At 43.4% G+C, this 27,977-nt stretch overlaps 1 protein-coding gene and 1 long non-coding RNA gene across 7 annotated transcripts in view; both read left to right on the forward strand.

The window, feature by feature from the left end:
• Nucleotides 14,440-27,977, forward strand: part of LOC109711510 — a 70,673-nt gene continuing 57,135 nt past the window's right edge. For 2 of the 6 annotated variants that reach the window (XM_020234597.1, XM_020234596.1), the window contains exons 1-3: nucleotides 14,443-15,027; nucleotides 16,594-16,663; nucleotides 18,464-18,588. In XM_020234597.1, coding sequence (XP_020090186.1) covers nucleotides 14,771-15,027; nucleotides 16,594-16,663; nucleotides 18,464-18,588 — 452 coding nt within the window. In that variant the 5' untranslated portion in view covers nucleotides 14,443-14,770. Of the gene's footprint in view, nucleotides 15,028-16,593; nucleotides 16,664-18,463; nucleotides 18,589-27,977 lie in introns of all 6 variants that reach the window. The other 4 variants (XM_020234595.1, XM_020234598.1, XM_020234600.1 and 1 more) reach the window with 4 other exon arrangements.
• Nucleotides 21,433-23,086, forward strand: LOC109711512. The gene is made up of 3 exons (XR_002216628.1): nucleotides 21,433-21,471; nucleotides 21,692-21,852; nucleotides 22,758-23,086. It is a non-coding gene; the product is annotated as an uncharacterized LOC109711512 (long non-coding RNA).

A 27,977-nucleotide genomic window follows, 5' to 3' on the forward strand; every position in this document is an offset into this window, starting at 1 on the left:
AGACAGTGTTCCGATCTATGGTTCGCATCCCGAGAATCGAGGTTTTAAACTTAGCACTAAGGTCTCCAAAGAGAAAGACTAAGGCTTCTCTCGGGTTGGATTCTGCAGAGTGTGGTACCGGTACAACATTGAGCTTGTACCGGAACGAGAGGTGGTACCAGTACAACATCCGGTTTGTACCGGTATGAAGCGCCGTTTTCTGCCAACCCGAGGCTCGGGTTTGCGCGCACAGTGTTTGGTACCGGTACTCTTTATCGTGTACCGGTACATAGTGCAGACTGCAGTCTGCTTGTTTTTTAGGGGTGTTTTTGATATTGTAGCCTTATTACTTATATCCTCCACGCCCTTTGGAGGTCCCCTGAGCTGAGACCAGAAGAGAGAAAGGTAGGGAAGCCCTCCTATTCCTCTCTTTGATTCTCCTTCATTTTAGTTGGAATTTTTGAAGTTTAATCACTTCTTTTGTTCCTTTTTGCTTTTTGGTGCTTTTGTCTCCATGGGAGAAGACTTGGAGCTCGGTTTCAGGCTTGTTGGAGGAGAGATTTTCAACCTTAGTTGATTCCTAGTCTTGTTTGGAGCTTCTCTTGAGGTTAGTACCTTGTTTTTCCCTTTTGATCCATGTTTTGATGGATTTGCTTGATGAAACCCTAGAATGTGAGATTTAGGGTTTAAATTGGGGATTTTTTATTAGAGGCTTTTGGAACTTGATTGATTGGTTTAGAACCTTTGTTTAGGTTGGATTTGAAGGGATTTTACCCTCATTTGGAGATTGAGAGAGAATTTCACCATCCAAGGTGAGTTTTGCCCTTTTGCTTGGGTTGGTTAATGTTTGATCTTAGAGTTGTTCGTTCGTAGCGTTTAACTCTTTTAATATTACCTTTAGGGAGCTAGGAGAGTAGTGGACACCTTCGTCGGCGCAAACGAAAGGCCACGAGGAGTTTTGGTGGGTTTAACCTCATCGAAAATAGGAAAACTCCACCTATGTCGACTTTTAATTGCCATAAAATAGAAAAGCATGCATATTCATGCTAGATAGAGCATACGAGATGTTTGGAATGCTTAAGATACATGTGTTATGCAAGGTTTTAAGTGCCCATCGATACGGGCCGTATCTACCGTGCCGTACCGTGCCAACAAGATACCAGTACGATACAGACCGCGTGCCGATGGCACAGCTCAAAACTCTCTATTCTTTAAATTAGTAAGTAATTTCCTCAATAAAGTTCAAAAGATGTAATAAAAAGACATAATAAATAGTTAGAATATTTTGTTGCTAAAGAAAATAAATATTTCATGCTATTATGTGTCAGCACACAAGAATTTTTTTGACCGATACGCATCGGCACGGCTCGGCACGCACTGTGTCGGCAAGTTTCCGGCACGATCCCGTGCCACGGCACTTAAATCCTTGGTGTTATGTGTGATGAAAAATTGCCTCTATGTGGTAGAGAGAGATATGTGCATTATAGCCTTGCATATGGTCAGCATTCTATCTTACGATTTGGAATCATGTTTCTTGCAAAGAAATGACTTATATAATATGCTCTTGAACTTAGAATTTATATTGGATATAGTGGATAAGAATGTCATAAAGTGGCATTGATCTTGATGTATGCATTGACATAGTAAGCTACAATGTCATTAAGGGGCATTGAGCTTGGAAAATGTTGGGTTTGGTGAATTATAACATTATAAAGGGGTATTGAACTTAGTAAACGGTTAAACCTTTACCTTGAGACATTGAACTAGACCTTTGGGGTTACTAGTGTTTATTACCATATTAGAGATATGATGACCGAGTATCTGAGATGACTATCACGCTTGCTTGCTATTTGTGCTCATTCGCACATGCTTGTGAGGGTCGCTCCCTACAAGCCGGCACTCCGGAGTTGGCCTATGCGACATGCGCTCGCCGTGCGGGATTGAGGGCTTACTGGGTCACTGTGGGACAGTCACATTTCTAGAGAATGCTGGACTACCCGAGGCCATTAGGCGGTACAAGCCGAACTACACTCGTGTAGGTCCTATTTTGGAAATGAAAATTGACATAGAACAACTAAATGATAATCACTACTAGACTAGTATATACTAGTTGGATTTCTGTAGCATAGTATTGGACATTTAGTTGACATACTTGGACATTATAGTATACTTGTTGACATGCTTAGTCACACTAGCTTATGTATTGATTATACTTGCTCATGACAATTAGAAGCATCTTGTTTTATCATCATGCCTACTTGAAGCATAGCAGTAGTAGTAATGTACAGTGTTAATTTTTACTCGTTGATTACCTTCTTTATTGCTTTTACTCTACTTGCGCGTTTGGGGCCTAGTGGTGCTTCCTTACTGAGGTCAATAATTGCCCACTGGGAAATATTATTTATAGTTCTCACGCCCCCTATTTGTTGTTTTCTTTCAAAGCCATCCGCACTGGGAGAGGCTAGGGATCGCGGCAAGGGAGTCGCGTCTAGCTAGATCGCAAGGATCTTACTACTAGGTGGTTATCTCTCCTTTTGTATAGTTGGAGAGAGAGCGAGTTCTACCCGTGTATAGAGACCACCATCTTTGTATCTCTAGTACTTGTATTTGAGACTTATTGTTGTATCACTTTATGTTTTACTCGTGGTTTAGTTTCTTTTACTTACTACTTGTAATAGGAATTAGTTGTACTCATGCTTTGATATCTCTAGTTGTTTTATTTTCTTTAGTTTCACATTCTATTGTTGTTAGACGCCTTATATGTGTAGGCATATGGCGGGTCTGGAGACGCACCGGGTGGGTCTCTGCTGGGTCCCGGGGCGTGACAGATTAAATGTGGTATCAGAGCCTAGGGTTGAGTCTTAATGAACCTAGTAAACCTTAGGCCGGTTGAACTATAGGAATTAGACTCGTGAGAGACGGGGTCTATTTGACTTGTAAGCGAAAGTATTATGATTGGGTTTTTTTGATAACTCCAAGAGGTGGAGTTGAATTGAAGTGTATTGCTTCTAACTTCGCGGAGGGTTATGTTGGCGGCCAACAACGTAACATCGGGAGTTAGTAGTAAAGAACACTTCCTTACTTTCGCATGTTCGGGTATCTTTTGCTTGAGTGGGGTTGCAATAGCGTGGGTTTTTACTAACTTGCGCTTTTATGTTGTGTAGTGATTATGCCGACTGCTCGCTCTAAATCTGTTGGGGCGGAGAATGCCGTAGACCCCGAGGAGGTGGAGACCTCCGCTACCTCCAGATCTAGTGAGGTTCGCAATTTGAGGTTCCAACTTGTGGTCCTCACTGATCTTGTGGCTCAGCAGGCAGCGGCGGCTCAGCGGCAGGCCGATGTGGCGCACCGACAGGAGTCGCGGATGAAGCGGCTGGAGGACTTACTGTTTGAGCAGGCAGCTGCGAGGGAGGCTCAGGATCCGACACCACCCGCGCTGGTAGAGGACGTGGCACCGCTAGTGCCGTCCCCCGCGCCCGGTGTTCCACGAGCGGCGCTGTCACGCCCCGAGACCGCTACCAATTTGGTGCGGTTCGAGCGCGTCGAACAGACGCCGAACGGACAGAGTCTCCCCTGTCCGCCCAAGGCTAAGCAAACGATCATGTACAAGGATTTACCCAGGAATCAAATCATAAGTACACAATCACAAGAGCACAACAAGTGCTAACAAGTAAGAGCAAGGCACAAGTATAAAGAATANTCCTCACAGAAAATTCTAAATCTTCGGTTTTCGCTCCGATTTCCGCACAGGTCATTTCCAACTTATACTTTACTTCCATGAGTCCAAAAAAATAGTATCTCACACTATTTTTATTTATATTTATTTTTATAATAAACTCCGACATACTATCCTACCGTAACTTCCTATTTTCGGAAGTTCGGTATCCTACAGGCGCCTTTTGTTGAGCCTCGGGAGGAGGTTTTAGCGACAATACTGGCTCAGGTGCCCCCGGCAGGAGCGACTTTCCCGATGATGGTTGAGGGAGCGGAGCGAGACCGGCTTATGGATCGCCTCAACGAGTTTAGGAGGTGCAATCTGCGGATTTTCGACGAGGAGAAGGTGGACCACTGGATTGTAGAGAAGTGGCTCATGCATATGGAGAAGTTATTCCACGACACCTTCGTGGAGGAGAGGGACAGAGTTTGGCTCGCCACACATCATCTTGACGGCAAGGCCTGCAGCTGGTGGCTGGATATTCGGGACAACCCGAATATAAATTTATCGGCGATCTCTTGGAAAAGATTCAAGGAGCTTCTGATGGCTAAGTATTTTCCAGAGAGCGTCAAGAGGAAGATGGAGCAGGACTTGTGCAGTTTGCGCTAGGGAGAGCGGATGGTGGCCGAGTACGAGAGGGAGTTCTCTCGGCTTCTACACTGCGTACCTTTTGTCGTGCGGGACGACGAGGACAAGGCCCGTATCTTCGAGCGAGGACTTCGGCCATCGATCTTTCGATTTGTGCAATCCTCCAACCTCTAGACCTACCGTGATGTGGTGAACCGCGCACTCATCATGGAAAGCGGCATGGCGGATTTGCAGGAGCGTCGAGAGGGCTTGGACAAGGGTAAGGGCAAAAGGCTTGTGACTGAGGGTGCGAGTCAGATGCACTCTGGGAGGCTGCCGAGATACCCTAGGAGCTAGTCGCGTGGGCGCGGCTCGACCGCGCAGCGTGGAGGATCTGACCGTCCCCGGGCCCCTCGTTGTGTGATCTGCGGTGGTCCCCATCCTCCGCGGTAGTGCACACGACGTAGGGGCAGGTGCTACTTGTGTGGCCAGGAGGGCCACTTCCACTCAGATTGCCCGAGGGGTTCACTTCCAGCACCATCACCTGCATCAGTACCGGCTTCACCGGGTCCCAATCAGGGGACTTCTTCGGCTCAGTACTAGACTGGGCGGCCACCCGTCCAGCGCTAGACCGAGGGGTCGCGACAGGCCCCGAGTGGGCGCATGTATGCGGCCCAGACTGAGGAGGCAGCAGCAGCCGAGAATGTTGTAGTAGGTATCATTTTATTATATAATATTCAAGTTTGAGCATTATTTGATACCGGTGCATCGCATTCATTCATAGATCGGCTGTTCGCCGAGTTGCATGGCATCCCACTAGTTTCTTTGCTACATCCGGGACGTGTTGTTGTCCCTGACCACTCTTTGGACATTAGAAAGTTTTGCTCCGGTTGTCTTGTTCAGGTAGAGGATTGGATCATGCCCGTGGATCTGCTAGCACTACATAAACTTGGAGAGTTTGATGTAGTCTTGGGTATGGATTGGTTGATCAAGTACTTCGCCACTATCGATTGCAAGAATCGAACGGTTATCTTTAGAGAGTCGAGATAGGAGGGAGTTGTGTTTAGAGGATGTCAGAGTTCGCTGTTTGCGATGACGATTAGCTCATCTCGAGCTAGACAGTTGATCAGCAGGGGTTGCATAGCCTATTTGGCTAGTGTGGTGCTGAGGAGTGAAGATGACACCCATAAGATTGAGGATATCCCGGTGGTACGGGAGTTTGGCGACGTATTTCCAGCGGAGCTACCAGGCATGCCACCTGATAGGGAGATTGAGTTTGTGGTAGATCTCATCCCTAGGACTAACCCAATCTCAAAGGCGCCCTATAGGATGGCACCAGCAGAGTTGGAAGAGCTGAGGGCACAGTTGCAAGATTTGCTGGATAAAGGTTTTATCCGACCGAGCGTATCGCCTTGGGTAGCGCCGGTTTTATTTGTTAAGAAGAAGGACGGATCACTTCGCTTGTGCGTGGACTATCGTGAACTTAATAAAGTCACGATTAAGAACAAGTATCCGTTGCCGAGGATTGATGATCTGTTTGATCAGCTTCAAGGATCTAGTGTGTATTCCAAGATAGACTTACAGTCGGGATACCACCAGCTGAAGATCAAACCCGAGGATATTTTTAAGACGACTTTTAGAACACGGTATGGACATTATGAGTTCATAGTTATGCCGTTTGGGCTTACTAATGCTCCGGCAGCTTTTATGGATTTAATGAACCGTGTTTTTAAGCCTTATCTAGATAGGTTCGTCGTGATGTTCATCGACGACATTTTGGTTTACTCCCGAAGTGATGCGGATCATGAAGAGCACTTAAGGCTTGTACTTCAAGTGCTTCGGGAAAAGAAACTCTATGCCAAGTTGAAAAAGTGTGAGTTTTGGCTTTGAGAGGTGGCATTCCTTGGACATTTGATTTCGGGATCAGGTATAGCCGTGGATCCTAGAAAGATTGAAGCTATCAAGGATTGGCCTAAACCGACGAGTGCCACAGAGATCCGGAGTTTCCTTGGTTTGGCCGGCTACTACCGGAAATTTGATGAGGGATTTGCAAGGTTATCTACTCCCCTCACGCGGCTTACGCACAAAGGCAATAAATTCATTTGGAATGATGCCTGCGAGAGAAGCTTTCAAGAGTTGAAGCAAAGATTGACAACCGCCTCGATCCTAACCTTACCAGTTGCTAGAGCAGGGTATGCGATTTATAGCGATGCTTCTTTTAATGGATTGGGATGCGTTTTGATGAAGGATGGAAAAGTGAACGCGTATGCTTCCTGCCAACTAAAGAAATATGAGCGAAACTGTCATGCCCCGCTCCGAAACCACTACCCATTTGGCACGATTCGGCCGCGGCGGCGGATTGCCGAACGGACAGCACCTCTCCTGTCCGCCCAAGGCTTAACAACAGGAATATGCACGAGAATTTACCCAGGAAATTAAATTCTAAACATACACATTCACAAGGGCACAAACAGTGCCAACAGTACAAAGAGCAAGTAATCCACAAGATAAAGCATATGAAATAAAGAGAGTACTTTACTAACTATTACAATAGCTTCATCATTTTCTTTAATTGATTACATTTTTCATCCAAAATACATAGCTCTCCAAGTCCTCACCTACAATGAATCTCTCTCAATACATAGGTGTGCTAATGCAAAAAGGAAAGCTACTATACTACCGCGATCTCACTGATCAGGTGCGATGCCCTTGCCGCGGTCCTCTCTCGGCAGCCCTATGCCTACCACTGGAAATAGAGTGGGGTGAGAACTATCTTCCATAGTTCCCAGTGAGCTTGGCCGCCGACTCTGCCGATCTCCCCATTAGGTCCAAGTGGGCACAAGCAACAACAGGTAGATAGATAGATATATATCTGAAAACTGTAAATGCGATAGTAGGAAAACTATGCTACTATGTCCATAATCATGAATATGAATGCATGCATCATATAATAAAGGTTTGCTACCATGCTAACAAATTCGATCCATGTTCGAATAGTAATGTTCAATGACATTGTTAAACCTTTAACCTTCCATTACCCAATCTGTGGCGAGGGCCTAGGGCTCGCCTATAACTCACTTTTCAATCCCAAAGTGGGGAGGGAGCTCCAAGTGCACCCAAGCCCGGGACCGTCTGCGGACCTCCATGTGGTCCGGACCTCCAAGTGGTCCTAGTCGCGCGACACTCCGGAGTACTCGACGACAATCCCCTCCATGTGGGGATTGGATGGCTATACCATCCCAAACGCAGACTGTGAGCTAGATCTATCCTCTCCAAGTGAGGATACACTATCACTAGGGTCAACAACCCAATCCAATCCTCTCCAAGTGAGGATGCACTACAACTAGGGTCAACAACCCAATCAAATCCTCTCCAAGTGAGGATGCCCTACAACTAGGGTCAATATCTCAATAACTCATCGACAACCTCTCCATGTGAGGGTACTTAGGTTTACTAAGTTCTTTATCCACAAGGCATTTTCTAAGGGATCTACCTATCCCTAGGTCCTCAAACCTCTAATGTCATTTACACTACATTAATGCCACTCGTTATTCCTTAACATTTGGATGCCACTCGTTTGTTCTTTGACATTAACACTACTTTCTATGTCACCAACACACCCATCGGGTTCATCTCTTTTCTTCCGCATCATAGGATCCATGTTCCGACCCAATCTTCACCTATCTAAGTCACCAAGCGTTCCAAGTACACTAGGTTATCAATTAGAAAGCATAAGGAATAGAGCTACTATGCAATCCTACAATGCAACATGTAAGAGATGAGATTAAATGCAATCTAAGACATAGAAAGGAGTTCGAAAGCTTCGGGATGGCACCCCCCACCTTTAATCGATGTAGAGGCTTTGAAAATTCTTCTCGACGAACCTTACGAAAAGGCTTTAGCCTTCCTTACCCAAGTCGATGCTAATTCGGCCCTATTTTGCCGAGAACTTTCCGTCGGCTCGCCGAATGCTAAAACCGACTTCGCCTCTACGATTTGTGACCTAGCAATTGGGTTTCCAAGGCTTCAAATGAGATCAATCTCATACTTTCACAAAAACCCCATTTTGGAGCCCTAGGTTTGCACTTATAGCAAACCACCAATAAATCCCTAGATTCTTGGGATTGATCTACTTAGAAGCATGCTTAGGGTCTATTTGACCCATTCCAAAGCATCAAAACCCATAAACCCTAAGTTTTACAAGCTAGGGTTTGTAGCTTACCTCTTGAGCTACACCAATGGGAAGAGGAGGGGAAGAGGGAGATGTTGCTGCTGGGGCATTAGTAAGCCCAAACGGCATTACCGTGAACTCATAATAGCCATACCGCGTACGGTACGCCGTTTTGTGCACATCCTTCGGCCTAATCCTTAATTGATGATACCCCGATTGGAGATCAATCTTCGAATACATCTTTGACCCTTGCAATTGATCAAATAAATCATCGATCCTTGGCAATGGGTACTTGTTCTTGACCGTTACTTTGTTCAACTCGCGATAGTCCACGCAGAGTCGAAGTGTACCATCTTTCTTCTTCACAAATAGCACCGGAGCTCCTCACGGTGACACGCTCGGCCTCCCAAAGCCTTTATCGAGCAAGTTTTGTAGTTGTACTTTCAACTCCACTAGCTCTACTGGTGCCATTCTATACGGAGGCTTCGAAATTGGCGCCGCCCCGGGAATCAAGTCAATGACGAACTCGACCTCCCGGTCCGGTGGCAATCCCGGTAACTCCGCCGGAAACACATCCGAAAATTCACACGCAACTCGGATATTCTCAAGTTCCGAATGCTCCTTTTGAGCATCTACGATGGTCTCCAAATAGGCATTACATCCACCTTTGATCATCTTCCTCGCCCTCGCCGCCGATACGGTCGCCGCGAAGCGCGAGCTTTTACTTGCTCGATACACCAACTCTTCTTGATTAGGCTCACGAAACGTGATCACCTTGCTCTCGCAATCAATGACCACATAGTACATGGAGAGCCAATTGGTCCCCAAGATGACATCGAATCCCCACATTCTGTCTAGCACCAATAAGTCTATCGGCATAATCCAATCTCCTATTTGAACTGGACACGGCAAACACTTCTCATGAACACTGAATGAATGTTCCGGTGCATTGACCCACCAATAGTCGTGATTATGCACTATTTCGATACCATGAGCTTTCGCAAAGGATGCACCAATGAATGAATATGATGCACCTGTATCGAATAAAGCTCTAGCTCTAGTGCCTTTGATCAGAATAATACCTGCCACAACATCCTCTGGTGCTGCAAGCTGCTCCTCCACCTGAGTGGCGAAAATCCGTCCACTAGGTGCTCGTGACCCCTCCAGCTGACGCGGTGATGACGCGCGCCCAGTCGACATAGCCGGTGGTAACCCCGCGAGCTGTCTCGGGGTAAAAGGTGCTGATGCCGCCGTCGGCGCGGTCGAACCCCATCCCAGACACTCCCGAATAAGATGTCCCGGTTGGCCACACTTAAAGCACCTTCCCTCACGTTGTGGGCAAGTTGACGCTCGATGCTCGTCGTCGCAAATGACAGACCGAGGTGGTCTCCAACTCCTTGTCTGTTGTCGGGGATACCGAGGGGGTTTCTTAGCATTCAGCCGGCCCCCGGCACCACCCGCAGCTCGCTTCTTGCTCTTGTCCTTTGACTCAGCCATAGCCTCACGCTTCTTGCGCACGTGGGCATCGCCATGCTCCGCCCATAGTGCTCGGTCAAAGACCTCAGCAAAGGTCGTCAACGTGAACAGTTGCACAGCCTTATAAAGTCCCAGCCGAAGTCCTCGCAAGAACCAGTCAGCCCGATCCCGGTCGTCTCTAACCACATCCGGGATGCAGTCGATTATGTGGGAGAACTCTTGCTCGTAGTCCGCTACCGAGCGATCTCCTTGCCTTAATTTGTGGAACTTCTCTTGTAGCTTCCGCTTTACGGTATCAGGGAAGTAGTTCGCGAACATCGCTCTCTTGAACTCCTTCCATTGCATAGGCAGAAGATCGGCAGACCGATCCCGCTTTACTCGCTTCCACCACACCTTCGCCGCCTTTTCTAAACAGTGTGTGGCAAGTTGCACCTTATCTTTCTCCAAGGTATAGATATCCTCGAAGAGTGACTCCATCGAGTCAATCCATGCCTCCGCCATTGACGGTTCCACTTTGTCTCCGTCGAATATCGGTGGATTGAATTTCTTGAACATAACGAGAGTCGCCAATGAACGCTCCCGCTCCGTCTCCGCTGCCGCACCATCGAGGTTTGAAGTTCTTGATCCGACTGGCACCATCGTGACGGGCACAGCCGCCGCCACCGCTCCCTCGACTACACTCGGCACCATCGCAGGGGGCGCAGGATGCTCGGCGTCTACTTGCGCCGTCGCTGCCTGTTGCCGCTCCAAACCTCCTGGAGCCTTTGAATTTGCTTCCCTTGGCGCTGAACGGACTCCGCTTGTTACCGCAACATGCCAATAAGCGCGGCCATTTGCTCCCGAAGCTCACCGTCGCTACTTGCTCCGGATTGCTCGGGCGGCGAGCGCGGTGGCCGAGGTGGCTGGGCCTCAGCTTGCACAAGCCCTGGACGGCTGCAAGGAGCGCAGGTAGCGGCCGGCGGCCAGGGTGACGATGGGACGGCGAGCGATGGCATGCGGGAGGACGCCGGAGGCCGTAGAAGGGTGGCGCGACCGGCCCCGGGCTGAAGTAGCGCGCGGAGACCCCGCGGGTTCAAGCTCGACGTGCCCAAGCCTGGGCGGCCGCAGCAAGTGGAAGCGGCGGCCGGCGGCCACAGGGGCGGCGACGATGGTGTGCGGAGGGTCGCAGGAGTCCCTGGAGGTCGGTGCAACCGCTTCTGGGTGGCGGCGGTGCAAGGAGAAGATGATCTCCTAGCCTCGGCCTGGATTGCTCAAGCTTGGCCGCGGCTTGCCAGGGCGGCGACGGCGGAGCTCAGGGGCAGCAGGGACGGCGCCGGGGTTAGGGTTGTAGCCAGAGAAGAGGCCCGAGGCTTGTGGATCTCTCCCTGAGGTCCACGCTAGGGATAAAGGGTGATCTATGGTGGTTTGGTAGACAAGATGGCGGAGGAGAGGCCACCCAAGCTTTTCCGGCGGCCGGAGCCGCTCACCGGCGGCCAGGGTGCGCGCATGGCAAGGGTTGGGTCAAGCTGAGGTCAGCTAGCGTATATCTATGGAGCTGGGTCGACTTAAGCTAGGGTTTCGTGGAAGAACCCTAGTTGCACCTTATATACTAAGAGCATTTTCGCAGAAAAGTCCACCGAAGCTACAAATTTATAACCCAGTCCTTCAAAGTGGGTAAATATCGCACATACGCACCTTGATGTCCGATCTCACACGATTCGGTACATAAAATATTGGACCTTTCGCGAGATTTTCGTTTTGTCACATTCGACCCCTTTGCGGACAATTTGCGATTCCCGAAGATCCGTCCATCGGATTTCCGAACGGATCACGCCAGCACGTTCAGCACGACTGAGGCATCGAATCTAACATTTCGCTTCATCCGAATTGGTTGCCGATTCGCGACGGAATCAACCCTCCTTGTTCTACTATAAAACATATATATATATACAGTATATATGTAAATCCACTCAAACCCCTTTTTCTCGAAAATCGTGCATCAGATCTAAAATTCGTCAGTACCATGGGTTCCAGAATAGCTGAACTGGTCGAAACAAGCTATTGGATCGCTATGAACGAAGTCCGATACGCGCCGAAAGTCAACTCTACTTCGCGGCTTCTCCGAAAAACCGGAGTTACTATTCACTTAAGTGAATACTAATGATCGCGTAACTTCTCCGTTCTAATTCGTTTTTTCATGAAACTTGACGAGTGCTTATGTAATTAAATTACACAAAAAAACATCATCAACAGAGAGTTTAGCTACACTGCAAAATCTCAATCCTTATAGAGAGAAAGAGTGGAAACTTACTCTCTATCTCTCTCTCTCTCTCTCTCTCTCTCTCTCTCTCTCTCTCGGTTTGGGACCAAAATAAGGGTTTACATATATATATATAGGCCCCCAAAACACTATTACAACTAGCCGTTTAGCTTTCAGAATCTGATACTTTTCGTCGGAGCCCTTCTGAATGTCCGTTTGCGCTCAAATTTGACAATCAGCCTCGGTTTAACTTAATAAGAACAAAAAAAATTTAATCTTTCAGTTTCGACCATTTTTGGTTACCAAAAGCTCTACCGAACTGAAATCTCTAACAGATAGCAGTCAGATTTTATTTTCCACTTTCCGGATGTCGGAATGATATGAAACTTTAAATCTAGCCTCATAAAAATAATCCCGACATATTTTCAGATTTTCATAATTTTCTGACACTGTGAATTTTCTGCTAAAAGATCAGCCCCGTTTCTCACAAAAAATTCTAAATTTTCTCTTTTCATTCTGATTTCAGCATAAGTCATTTCCGACTTATATTTTACTTCTCAAAGTCCAATAAAAATAATATCTTACACTATTTTTATTTATTTTTACTTTTTTTTATTAAAATCCGGTACATCATATTCTACCGTAACTTCATAACTTCAGAAGTTCGGCACCTTACATCCTCCATTCCTTCAAAAGAGTTTTGTTCTCGAAACTCAAATCACATTTCAACTTGACTTATCGAGCAATCGAGGACATCAACACATTTTTCCCACTCCAGAGCGGCTTCACACTTTTGTGATTACTTAAGCGGCTCATACCAAAGGATGTGGGTTAAATCACAAACACAATTGCGAAATGTGGTACAAGAAGTGCATCATGGGTCTTGCGAGTCATAGTGGCAGCGCAAGTCGTCACTCGACGACTCTACGTGCTCCAACACCACTTGCTACCGAGTATATAAAGAACTTTCCCTTGCAATTCTCATCCCCTTAGGAAATACACTCCGATTCGATCACCGGCATTGCATAGAAGCAATATCATAGGTGCATCGACCAATCGCTAGTGCTCCAATCACAACTGGATCTTTGCTCTACTACGAGATGGCTCACTCCGGTACATCTCCAATTTCAATTCTCAAGAAAGCATTATCCTCGAACTCCGCGTGGCTTACTATTAGCTCAAGGTCTCACAAAGAGCACTTTATTTTCTGATAACATATGCCACGGTCAACATCAACTCGCTCTTGCAACGAACTCACACGAACACTCCGTTCGTGATTCCCGGCCGTACTTGACGAGCAGAAATTGGTGCGATCACCAACTGATCCACCGACTCTTGGAGTCCTTTAACACGGTCCTCTTGGTGTATGGCAGCCTCCTGCTGACGCTGCACCACATCGACTCGTGGCCTCGCCACTCCCATGAGTGTGGCCAACTAATAGCAAAGTTTCAATTCTCTGCTCGCTTCGGATTGCTCAGGGACACCACTTGTCCCATCTCGCGCCGATCTAGATGAAGATCGCCTACGCGGTGCCATCGCTTCCTAAGACACGACAACTCGGTCGATTCTCGACCCTTAAGGTCGAGTACAAAACAACTGACACCGACTCAAATCGGGCGAAAGTCATACAAGGGAGCCTATTCTCATCACTCGGTTTCGGATTTTTTTTGCAAATGTCCCCCTGAAAAAATTTTATTTTAAAAATAGCCCTGTCATAATTTAATTTGCAAAAATGGCCCTACCCCTGCCATGCAGGCGCCACGTCAGCGCCACGCGGACAGGGCTGGGGTCAGTGTGTTAAGTTGAACACGGTGAACCATTTACCGTGTTCAAACACGGTGAATGATTCACCGTGTTTTATATTTATATTCCTTTTCTTCTCTTTTAAGGATGTCAATCGGTCGGGTTTGGATCTCCGAACGCGACGGGTTTTAAAAATCCATACCCATATTAAAGTTATATGGGTATGGATTTTTAAAACCCACAGGGCTCGGATTCGTGTTCGGATTTTAATTTGATTTTCGGATTCGATTTCGGGTTTTTAAAAAGCCGATCCAAACCTGACCCGTTGACATCCCTACAAGAGAAGAAAATGAATATAAATATGAAACATGGTGAATGATCATTCACCGTGTTTGAACACTGTGAATGGTTCACCGTGTTCAACTTAACACACTGACTCCAGCCCTGCTCGCGTGGCACTGACGTGACGTGTGCGTGACAGAACTGAGCCATTTTTGTAAATTAAATTTTGACAGGGCTATTTTTAAAATAAAAATTTGTGAGGTTGCTAAATTGAAAAGAAGCCCTCATCTCTTTTCATCGCCCTTTGCGACCGCTGCCTCAAGCCCGCCGTCGTCCGCGAGCTCTCTCTCGTTCCTACGCCGCCGTCCTCACCACCACCGCTTCCGCCGCCGGCGCGAGAAATAGTTATCTTCTTTCCGCCTCAGTCTTCACCGATACGGAGGAGTTCCCAAAGCTTCCTGTTTATTTTACATTAGTTTTGATTTGAGAAGTTCGAAACGAATTAACAATCCTAAATTTTCCCTACCATAATTAATTTACACGCATTTAGTCGTATGATAGAAAAGAGACCCATTAATTGCACGGCGCACTACAGGAGATGGCCACTTCGTGCTTCGTCGCTGCTCAGCACCTTGCTCTGCCGCAGCGTGGCCTACTATCACAGCAGCAGCAGCAGCAGCTGCGGCGGCGTCACGCTGCGCTCCACAACTGTGGCCGCAGAAACTGCTGGAGGCTTTTTAGGAGGAAAAGGAGGATCGGCTGCTACCTGGAAGAGCCTGGAAAGAGATCCGCTTCTGCAGGAGGCCACGAGGACTCTTCTGCCACCGGGATCCAACTCTATTCTCAGATAGAAAGGTACTGTCTATTTGGGAATAGATTAAATTCTTGTCCACTGCAATGGAAACTGGGGTGCCGTTTTCAATGGAAATAAATCCTACAACCATCGGGACTTTGCCAGAAATGCAACTCACTAATATAGAACATGTTGAAACTTATCACCTGAATAATAATTTCGTTGCAATCCACGCACAGCTCCTGATTTCAGTCAATTTCACTGGACGCCTGTTAGAAAATTTAATTGCTGTGTTGAATGCATAAATGGGCAAAGTAGTTATTTCATTTAAAATACAACTCAAGTGTGATCAGTTGATCGACAGACATCCAGCCTAACTGACTAAAATGGCGGCTATATGTTGCTTGCAACAATATTATTATTCTGGTCGTAAATCTTACTGTTGTTGCAATTTGGATAAAAGTCAGGTGGTTCTTGTGTTTAATTCCAAATTTACCCATAATGAGCTATTATTTGGTCAGGAGTATATGATAGCCCAGGAGAAAGTAAATATCACAAGGTTTATAGTCTACTTTTACCTATCTTCCACGTTTGCGTAGAGACTTTGTGTTTTGTTGACTTGTTGTGTTGGTGTCCTCTGTTAATGGATTAATGATATAATTCTATAAGGGTTCGCTTCGTTTGCGTTATTTTTTAAAGATTTCTAGAAATCGAACAGGAATAAAAGAATATGTCAGTGCTTGACTAAATGCACTAAATAATTTGATCTGTAATGTTGGATCTTTTGGGAATGGGATTCTCCCAAAATACTAATCTCATTTGTTTGGAAGAAGGTGAGTATCATCATATTAATGGATTAGGGTAATAACAAAATTCCTAACCCGAACAAAATTCCTAACCCGATCCACTCTTTTTCCCTTCCCTACCACCGACCATTTGCTGAGCTGTCTATTACCTACTGTTCCCTTTGACTCTCTAGCCTCATCTCTCTCTCTAAGCTAAACTCTCTTTCTCTCTCTAACCACATTTCTTTGTCCTTTCTCCTAACCTCGACTCTATCTCTCCCTATTTGTCTAACTATACTTACTTATTTCTAATGATACTCTTTATCTAAACTATGTTCTCTCCTCCTCTCTCTAATCTCAACTCTTTCTCCCCCTCTAACCTTAAATCTCTTTCACTTTCTCTAACCTCAATCTCTCTCTAGGTCTCTCCTTAAGCTAAGCTCTCCTTTCTTTATCTCTCTACATCTATAACCTAAAAACTCTCTCTTCCCCCTCTCTTTAGTTTGAATTCTCTCCCTTTAACCTCAGATCTCTCGTCTCTCTAAGCTAAGCTCTGTCATTTTAACCTGAAAATGAATTTCTCATAAATTATAATTATTGAAAAGAAAAAGGTGTTCACATTACTATTAACATTACTTGAAATTAATTGACCAAACAAACACATCCATTTTATATTTCCAGAATCTTAAATAATATGATTATGCAAACCAAACACTGAAATGCCACATTCTCAGTAATAGGATGAATATGAATCAAATCCTAGAGAATCCCTTCATTCTTGGTAATCTTTTACAGTGCAAGCCAAATACACCCTAAATGTACTATTTCCTTTCGGTGCTACAGAATAATTACTGAAACAGCAAGGCAGTCTCAAGATGGATGGAGTTTATCCAAAGATTGGAGTGATATCGAGGTATGTTTCTTCGTTTTTGACTAGTATTTGGTTTTGCTTGGTCTCAGTGTTGATACCATATTCAACATTTAATTGAAGTGGTTGGGGCCATTTTTACAACTTAATATATAAACGTTCTATCACGTAGATTATAAATTGATCTATAACAACATGATTTTTGAATGATATTGTATATGGTTTTAATTTACTTCCAAAATATGATTAAGAAGTCTCATCACGTCTCTTTATTCTTAGGGCATGTTTATTTCAAAATAGGAATGAAAATCGAAATAGGAATGAGAATGTATAAGAATCGAAAATGGAATGATGAAAACTCCTCATAATCGGAATCAGAATCATGTTCAAATTAACATTAAAAATTTTTTATTTAATTTTACTATCCAAATTTGTAATCAAAATTTGAATCAGAATTTTAACTCACAATTTGAACTTAAAGTTGAATTTACAATTCAAATTCAAGTTTAAAGTCAAAATTTAAATTTAGGACTAAATTTTAAATATCAAACTTATATTAGAATTTAATATTTAATTTAAGAAAATAAAAATTGAAATTTGAATCTATAATTTAAATTCAAATATAATTATAATTTATTCTAAAATAACTATTAGACATATTTGAATTTAAATAATCGTTAGTGAAAAAAGGAGCTCTTTTCCCGTTCTCTTCCGGAATCAAAGTTGATTCGCATCTCCATGGTAGAAATCATTTTTGAGGGATTCGATTCCCTTCGGAACGTGAATCGGAATGCCAATCCTTCAAACCAAACACCAACAATAGGAATAGTTCAATCTAATCCCAGTTCCTACTCCAAGCTCAAATCCTTCAAACCAAACATGTTCTTACTGTGTTTGTCAGAATAGTGTCACATCAAACACCTCGTCTCAAATTAGGAAGTTATAACCAATACTCTCATTAATTTTAATTTTATATGGTAACTCTTAATGGATGTCACATGATTGCCTTTCCATATAATTAAAAATTCGTAGCTATATCATTTTTCATTTGTCTTTAGACGAAATAACAGAATTGAGAATATCAAGTTCAGGCTTTTGCTGATGAAGAGGAATCACCAAATTATTCGAGTGGAGTTTTATTTCCTAGAACATTAACTTATTAGCATACTGGCCTTGTTATTGAGATGGTCTGGAAAAAAAGTAGTTTGTTCAAAAATGGCATCAGAGGTTCATCGTGATTAGCATGATAGATACTGTGCATTCAATTTACAAGCTGTTGAGTGTTGAACCATTTAAAGGTTTTTGCTTACATGGTTAAAATTTTTCTTGCAACCTAAGTATGTTGTTCAATTTGAAGAGGCTATTAATTGTGTTTATTGTCTAGAAAGATGTAGTCGTCTTATGAGTGACGTTACAAAATGTGTAAGTTGCATAAAAAAGCTGGATGCTTATTGACTGATTTGTTGAGAATCTAAGACGCATGCTCTCTCATGTGGACCAACTATAGAACTTGGCAAAATTGGTCAAAGTTATTTAGCTTTGCATTTATGAAAGATCTATACTCTGTTCCTACTTCCATCAGGTAGTCATGGAGGCGTATGGATGTGTGATATTATTGGCAGCAGCATTCTATCTTTTGTAGTTTGGTATCTATATGTGAGGCAGTTTTGAAGGCTTATACCTAAAGAATGTTACATTTTCACTTCTTTTGGTTACTAGTGTCCTAAGTCCTAACCTAAATTTCTATGATCTCAAGTATCTCACCATTTTGGTATTTATCATGTAGGCAAATGAGTTTGGAGTATTCTAGAAACAATTTATTACTGTCTTATTTCTCTTTCCTAGGGTGCGTGGGTTCTTAAACCAAAAACTGCAAGGCCTACCTGTGTTGTTCATTTTATTGGTGGCATTTTTGTTGGAGCTGCACCTCAACTCACATATCGCTTTTTTCTTGAGCGTCTTTCAGAGAAGTAAGTAGCATTTTATGCATATTTACTTAGGAAAACTTCAAATACCACCCCTGTGGTTTCGCACTTTTTCACTTTAGTACCCTGTGGTTTAAAGTGCATCAATTTAGTACCCTGTGGTTTCATACTTTCTTACTTTAGTACCCGGTGGTTTAAATTGCATCAATTTAGTACCCTGTGGTTTCATTTTTCTCTTTTCGTCGGCTCCTCTGTTAATATTTCCTTAAATTATATACAAAAAACTTCAGATACCCTACTTAGGTTTATCAAATATGTACTTTAGTAATTAGTACCCTTTAGTTTTAACTTTGTCACTGAATTTTTTTTCCTCCTTTAATATTTCGTTTAATTATATACAAAAAACTTCAGATACCCTACCTAGATTTATCGAATATTCATTTTAGTACTCTTTAATTTTAATTTTGTCACTGATTTAATGAAAAAAATTAGTGAAATGGATAATAAAAAGAGAAAAATGAAACCACAGGGTACTAACTTGATACACTTTAAACCACAGGGTACTAAAGTGAGAAAGTGCGAAACCACAGGGGTTAACTTGATACACTTTAAACCACAAGGTACTAAAGTGAGAAAGTGTGAAACTACAAGGGGCTTTAAGTTGAATATATGCTTTTTGCTATATGAGCAATCATAGTACTTCTATTAAGCTTGCATGTTGTTCATTGTGTCCCTTTTTTTTTTGGCTCCCCCTGCTTTTATGTATCTATAGACATGCATGCATTAGCGCAAATATATGCACACAAAATTGATAAGCATAATATAAAGCTAATGCCATCCTACATCAATATGAGAGTGCTAGCTCTTTTTCTTAGTCATAAGTTTTACGATTTCACATTGTCCAACTTTCGTAATTCCTAACTTTGCAACTAATTTAATTCTATGTTCCTAAAGCAAGGACTCATTTTGAAACTTATACTTATGGGACCCTTTTGAGGGACATACAATTCAAGTATTCTGTGCCACCCACGATGATATCAAAAGTAACATAGTTAACATGCCAATGGCACAACCAACAAATTCACCTTTTATTTTGCTAAATTATATGAAGCAACCATTTATCTCCAATAGTTTGAGTTGGTAGAGAATAGTGTTTTTATATTTTTGTATTTAAAACTTCGTCTCACGTCTGACCATGATGTGGACTTGAATTAAATGAGAGGAAATCAATAATGGTAGGAGCCTAGCATGACTCGAACTCAGGATCTCCTGCTCTGATACCATGATACCATGCTAAATTATATGAAACAATCATTTGTCTTCAATAGCTTAAGCTGGTAGAGTACGGTGTTTCTATACTCTTATATTTAACATGTGCTTTTCAGCTAAAATTTTCATGATTCCCTTCTGAACTCTTTTAATTTATTTCCTTTACATTTAAATGCTCAACTTTGATGAAACTAAATACTAATTTTGGGAAGATTGATTCCCTAACTTGTAGCTCTCAAATTTAGTTATTCAAGTAACTTAATTAGTAGTGGGCAAATCTTTTCAAATTTGCTAATCAATTAGCAAAGTTTTTCTTAAAAGAAATCATGGAAAAGCTATGTGAAGGCATGTTGGGAGAATGATGGATGCCAATAGCAGAACCCACCATGCCAAGTGTTGACATTGCTCATCTTGCGGTACATACAGTGCAACACATTATTGGCGCAGATGTTGTCATCGATAGGTAGTCTGTAGTACACCTTTTCTACATTTGCAGGGTCTTTCCCATCTGGGGACCTAGATAGAGTTATTATGGAACTTCTCATTTTAGTCATGAACCATATAATGTGTTGTTTGGGAAATACTATTTTCTTTTGTGTTGTTTATGGTTAGTCATACATTTTCTTTGTGATTTTTAGTTTTATTAGTTATATCGGCGTTATCTCCTGTCATTATTTCATCATTGTATCAGACAATTCTATGCACTATTTGAACTTTAAACTATTCTTGTTTTAAGTTTTGGCACCTAAATTTGATAGGGTTAACAGTTATTTTGAAGAGGAAGCAAGATTCAGGCTCAGAAGCAATAAAGTCATTATTTTTTGGAAGTTGAACTTGTACATGTTTTGTTGGGCTCGTTAGGTCCTAACTTATCACATTGGTTAATGTGCAATTAATGTGAGTTCCCAAACTAAAGAAATTATGTTATTTTTGGTTAATTATCACGTCTTGGGGCTCTTTTGTAAAACCTTTTACGTGAAAACAATGGAAACGTATTATTTTTTTTGAAACCGAATCCAAAGATGCCTCGAAACATGCATAGACCGCCACATGGGCAGAGACTCCTTTGTAAAAACGGACAGTCCCTCCTGTACAGGCATGACATAGGAACCTAGAGTATAATAATTTGGAACCGCCTATTTGGTTGGTTTGGGCGCGCGCACAGACTGTGTAAGGAAATGAAACCGCGAAACGTAAATCCGAATTTTGATCAAAATCGATCGAAGATGAGTTCGGAATGCTTCGGAAAGGCCGAATGCGTCAAAAAACGCATTTAGTGCATTGAGGGAGGACCTTGGAGAGTTGGAATTGCAAATATGCAATTTTCAAGATTTTGCCACTCTCGGGGTCCGGACCCTAGCTACAGTGTCCGGACCCCGTAGCTGCGAAAAGCCCAGTTCGGGCTATCACATGTTTGGAGAGTTGAGGGGGTTATTTGCACTTGTGACATTGTGGGAGTGTATAGAAGTGAGTGGAAGCTCTTTCTCTTCTCTCCCTCACACTTTTAACCCTAAAAAGCTCTCTTTCTCTCTCTAAGCTCTCTTCTTCTCTCTCTCCTCAAGGTGGAATTAGAGGAAGGGTTGGTGGAGAAGAAGGCTAAGGAGTGGAACATCATCATCATCTTCTTCTTCTTCTTCAAGCTTGGAGAAAGCTTTTGAGGTAAGCTTTAACCTCTTTAATGGTGATTCTCTAGGGTTTGTCTTTTATACTCTAGAATTGGTTTAGTTGGAACTCTAGTGTACCTAATAGATGTTCCATGCTTGAATCTAGGGCTAGAACAAAGGATTTTTGTGTTGTTGAAACCTAGGGTTCCAAAATGGGGGTTTTGGGAAATAGTAGGTTTTGATCTAATTTGATCATGTGTAAACCTAATTGCTAGGTGTATAAACGCGTCGGCGAAGATGGTTCGACGATTCGTCGAGTCGATGAAGAGTTATCGGCAAGGGGGGGCGGTCGTAGCCTCCGTTCCCGTTTGGAGGGGCGAAGCGACATCCTAGGAGTTGTCGAGTTCCATTCTACGAGTCGCAGCATCGCCAACATGTGGGTGGTGCCATCCTGAAGCAGTTGGACTGCTCCCTATGTCTAAGTGTTACGATTGATCAAGTTGCATATTGAGCTATCGCATTATAGGGTGCTTAATTAGATGGTTCTTATATGTTCTTGCATGCTAGTGGTAGCGTAGTGTTGCTTGCTTAACACTTGAACCTAGTATGCATGAGATAGAGACAGTGACCTAGAACCCTATAATGAGATGATAAATGTGGATTGGACCCTAGGTGAATGAAAACTTAATGAATGTGTATTTATTGCATTGAAAACACTCAACTGATAACAAGTGGCATCTAGTTAATGTTGAACACCAGGACGAGTGGCATGTGGGAACCTTAGTGTAGTTGGAACACTAGGATGATGAGTATAGGAATACATTGATTCCATGATGATGATAACCCTAGTTGTTAGGGTACCCTCAGTTGACGAGGATTGGATCGTGCTCGCGTAGCCTGTTATATGCTTGTTGTGGTCGCTCCACACAAGCCGTGCACTCCGGAGGTTTGGTCACACTATAGGGCAGTAGCTAGCTGTCCGCAGGCGGTCTCGGGTGAGTCGAGCGACTGGGACTCCTCACCTATGGGATTGAGACGTGAGATTGAGAGCGAGCCTTCGGGCTAGCCAAGTGATTGGGTGATCTAATGAGTGGCTTCATTGTTGAACATAGTAGCATGATAGCTAGTCTACTACGAAGTGCATGCATTCATTATATCGGATTGAGGCATAGTAGGATACTTGCATTTCTTCCTACCAAGTTATTGTTGCTTTCATACATATTTGTCTATCTATCTATCTGTCTTCCTATGCCTGCTTAGACCTAGTGGGGAGATCGACGGAGTCGGCGGCCGAACCCACTGGGAACTATGGACAATAGTTCTCACCCCACTTTGTTGCAGGGCCGAGTTTGAGCACCCCCGGTGAGGATCGTGGTAAGGGCATAAGCGCCCTAGTGGTTGTAGAGACCTCCTTTTGCATTAGAGCTACCTATGTACATGAGTGTAGATGATGTATAGGTGGTGAGCTATTTTGGAGAGTTGTAAACCTTTAGGTTTATTTATTGGAAGAATGAAAGGTAATCAAATGTATTAACTGTTGAATGTGATGTAATAGTTAGAAATCTCTCTTTTGTTCACTTGTTTATCCTCGTGACACTTGCTCTTATTTGTTTAGCACTGGTTGTGCTCTCGCTGTTGTTGTTGATTGTGTATGTATTTCAAGTTGTTTTCCTGGGCACTTGTTGTACACAATCTTGATGCTTAGCCTTGGGTGGACAGGGGAGATGCTATCCGTCCGGCGTCTGTTCGACGCGCCCGAACTGGACCAAATGGGTAGCAGTCTCGGGGAGTGACAGACCGCCAAACGGACAGAGCCTCCCCCGTCCGCCCAAGGCTCAACAACAACATGTATAAAGAATTTGCCCAGGAAAACAACAATATACATGATTTGCACAAGGGCAAATATACAAGAGAGAGTGAGAGTAATAACTAGCTATTACAATCAAACAACCAAGTTTTTAATTACATTAACCAAAATACAACTTTCTTCAAATGCCATTACATACATTTTTCATCTCTCAAAATAAGACCTTTACAAGTTCTCTCATCAAGTACATAGATAGTAACATAGTGTAGTACTAAAGTATGGAGGTCCTCTACCTAGGGCGCTATGCCCTTGCCGTGATCCTCAACCGCTCTGCTCGCGTTAGGATCTGCAAAATAGTGGGGAGAGAACTAAAAGAAGTTCCCAGTGGGTTCGGTCGCCGACTCCGCCGACTTTCTCACTAGGTCTAATCAGGCACAAGTAGTAAGGAAAGAAATAGAAATCATAACTAATGCTTCTACTATGCCTGTAATACGAAACTGTAAACAAACAAGCTACTATGCTCATGATGCATGTTATGTCTATGCGATAACCCAATCACCTCGGCCAACCCGTAGGTTAAACCCAACTCACCAAACCAAATCCCCTTAGTCGGGGAGATGCCGTTACAACCCGCTGGGACTGTCTGCTGGGGAGAATTCCGCTACCGCCCATATGTGATAACTCCGGAGCTCACCGCTTGAGGTGGAGCGACCACCCTCAAGCTAATCAGACTATATGTGAGTATGATCTAATCCTCTAACCTTGAGGATACCATGCCAACCAATGTCACAACACTCGGGCTGTGAGCATTCAAAGCTACAAGGTGCTAATGAACTCATTAGTCATAAATGTCACCGTGTTTACTACAGCTAGGTTCATACATCTTTAGGGTTCTCATGTGTCCAATGTTCATTTTCCAATTCATGTCATTAACTTACTTTAGGAACATGCAAGAAATTCAAAACATACTACCATTTAACCCTACAATGCATGATTTGAATATATACATATACATGATCAATATGGTGACTTAGACATAAAGAGAAATTCAACCGCTTCGGATAGCACCACCCACCTCGAGTCGATGCCAAGGTGCGAGAACCCAAGTCCCGCGATTTATCGTCGCCGATTTAACTCGACCCAACACTAACAAAGACAAAACGGCAATTTCTCCCAGTAGGATACCGTAAGCCCGTAGAAACTCCAATCTAAGTTGCTCAACGTGTCGATTTAACCTTCAATTAGGAAAGCAAGAGATCAACTTCACTATAGAGCTCATTTCCTACAAAATCCTAATTTTTACCCTAGGGTTTACATACACAATAAACATCAAATCTCCTTGGAGATTCATGGATAAATCTAGCTTAGCATCTCTTAAAGGTTTCAAAAATACCATTTATAAGAGAGCTAACTCAAACCCTAACTTTTATTTGCATAAAGACTCACCTTTTCCACTTTTGCACCTCAAGTTCTCACTTGTTCTTGAGCTCCTTCTCCTCATAAAGCTCCAATCCTCTAATCCCCTCCAAAGCGTTCTTGTTGGAGAGATTCTATAGAGAGGGAGAGGAGTTGATGGACAATAAGAAAAGAGAGAGATTTCTTATGCAAAAGAGCGAGCGTGTATTGGGGTCTATTTTTAGGCTCTCACAATTACAAATAAGCACTCCATCTTTTAACAATTGCAGCAGTTCAGATTCTGCACTTCGCAGAGCTGAGTACCGGTACTCGAACTGGCGTACCGGTACACGAGCCCTTCAGTACCGATACCCACAACTTGGCACCTCAACCCGAATGTTGGATTTTTGGGTTATCTATTGGGTTCCGGTATGTGGCCTTCAGTACCGGTACACAACTTCCAGTACCGGTACCCCAGGCCCAATTCCACAAAACCCGAGAGCTGACCTTTCTGTACTTGTGTTGCGTACCGGTACCCCATCCTAGTTCCGGTACTCAACACAAAACCTGCAGTTTCTGCAGACTGATCACCTCAGAGTCCGTTTTCGTGCCCGTTTAGGGCCGAAAACACTCAAACACTCCCAGAACTCACTTCTAACTGTTCCAAAGCCTTCGAGGCCATACAGGAACTTCGCCCATCGCCTTCACACCACACTTTGATCAATTTGACTAAAGTTCGGTACAACGAACGGGGATTCAATATAATACATAATCAACCATCACGTCAACCACAACAGAAACAACAAGAACAAGAACAATAGGGAGAATAATCGACATAAACAAATAAATAAATACCTATACAGAAAACCAAACTACATAGAAAGTAACATAAATGCTAGACCACATTTACAATCATCAATGATAACTACTAACAGAACGAATCTAAAACCAAAGGCACTGTTTGGTTCGGGTATAGGTAAGAACTAGTTGTTCTAGGGATAGGTATAAGATTAGGTATAAGTTGGAACAGACGCCGGACGGACAGCACCTCCCTTGTCCGCCTAAGGCTCAAAAATAAGATCATGTACATAGAATTGCCCAGGAATAAATTCAATTACATACATGATAAAGTACGGAGCACCATAAGTGCTAACAAGTAAGAGCAAGACACAAGAAATAAAACGAGTGATATAAAGAGAGTAACATCTATCTATTACATCCACAAGGCATTCAACATTTAGATCCTTGATTACATTTATATCTCCAAAATGAACATTCATGATAATCTCCAAAATACACAAGCAACCTCCCAAAGTACATCATATGTCACGGGGTACACGAGGGTACACTAATGCAAAAGGGAAAGCTACTAGCTACTAGGGCGCTATGCCCTTACCGCGATCCCCTGCCGATCCGCTCTCGCGTGTACCTGTACCCCAAAACCACACGGGGTGAGAACTATATAAATATAGTTCCCAGTGGGTTCGGCTGCCGACTCCGCCGATCTTCCCACTAGGTCCAAGCTGGCACAGATAGATAGATAGAAAGGTAGATAGAAATACATTGCTACTATATCTACTATGCCATCAAATGCAAAGAATGCATGGAACATCATCTAGCAATAACCTACTATCATGCTAGTATGCTTTAACAGTGTAATAAATACAACTACAACATAGTTATGCAGTCTACTATGTCTAATCATGGCATGAATGCAATCCACTTATGCTATTCATGTTACAACCCAATCGACTAGGCCAACTTGCCTAAGATCTCAAATCTCAAAGATCCTAGGCAAAGAGCTACCCCGCTCCTCGCTCGACTCAATCTCGCTCTACTAGGTACGAGCTACTACATAGTAATGGAATATACACATGCTACTATGCCTCTGTAATCATGGAATGCACGAACAACTACATAGTATGCAATCCACTCAATAACAAGGGTGAGGATCCGCTCACTCACCCAACTCACAATCTAGTCTCAAAAGGGAGGATCCGCTCACTCGCCCGACTCACAATCTAATCTCAACGGGGAGGATCCGCTCACTCGCCCGACTCACAATCTAATCTCAACGGGGAGGATCGGACCCCATAAAGTGCTATCTCTCGGGACCCTAAGGCTTCCCTATCGTGTGACAACTCGGAGAGTGTACTGCTTGTTAGTGGAGAGCACCATTACAAGCGTCTGAACTAGCACATGTGAGTATGGATCAAATCTCCGTCAGCATGAGGATTACCTGCTACTAGGGCAACATCCACTTGGGACTTATTTGCATCTATATGTTCACATGTGCAAGCAATATTTTCATTAACAAGTACTTTCATGCCACTCGTCAGAGTGTCAAACATGGTCTTAGATGCCACTGTTCTCTAATCTTGTCAACACAAGATTATAGTTCATCATTTAAAACTTTACACTTTGTGGTTCTATGTCACAATCTCCTTTATTCTCATGAGCATCCTAAACTGCAAGTGCCAACTCATCGTTGCTACACTTACTCGGATCATGCAAGAATGGAATGACTATCCAATACCTATATGCATAGTAGTAACACGTAGTCCAATGCCACTCTCTGGCCAGTTTCATGTCCATTTATCTTTATGCACTATAGGTTCCATGTCACAAGACCAATCTCATGCATCCCTCAGGTCCTGGTGTCAAGCTCACAATGCTAGCACTAACTAAGAAGCATGCAAGGAAATGGAAAATGCGAACAATCTACAATCCTATAATGCATAATGGTTGATATATTGATCAATACATTTAACTTAGCAATTAGGGAGAAGCCGATTGCTTCGGGATGACCACCCCACCTTCATCGCTATCACAGAGGCTAGGTTCCGATTTCGTGATTTTTGGAAGCTTTCGCCGCGAGCTGAGCAATCTGTACTTAACGGCTTCGTTCTTTAATATCTTCGCGTACGCTCGTCGTGATCGCCGAACGACTTCGCCAATGTCAGAAAACTCTAGCAATTAAGTTTAGGAGGTCAAATTAGATCAAACCTTATATTTTACAAAACCCATTCGGAGCCCTAACGTACAATTAACTCCAATAATCCAAATTAAATGGATCAACATGCCACAAAGCTCATTAGAGGCTAATAGCACACATTAAAGCTAAGGATTGCCAAATCCAAAAGCTTACCCCAATGTGAATGCCGCAACGAAAACACGCGCTCCAACGCGCGCACGAAAGCTAATCCGTCGGCCTCCAACGCGTTCGCAAGCTCGATCTCACACCTTCTAATTTTTAAAGAGAGATATAGAGAGGATGAGAGAGATATTTAGAGAGAGAAAGAAGAGGTTTCTCTCCTCCTTTCATGCATGCGTGTGTTATGTGGCCATGTGCGCGTTGT

The sequence above is a fragment of the Ananas comosus genome, linkage group 6 (assembly GCF_001540865.1).
Source record: "Ananas comosus cultivar F153 linkage group 6, ASM154086v1, whole genome shotgun sequence".
NCBI classification, from domain to species: domain Eukaryota; kingdom Viridiplantae; phylum Streptophyta; class Magnoliopsida; order Poales; family Bromeliaceae; genus Ananas; species Ananas comosus.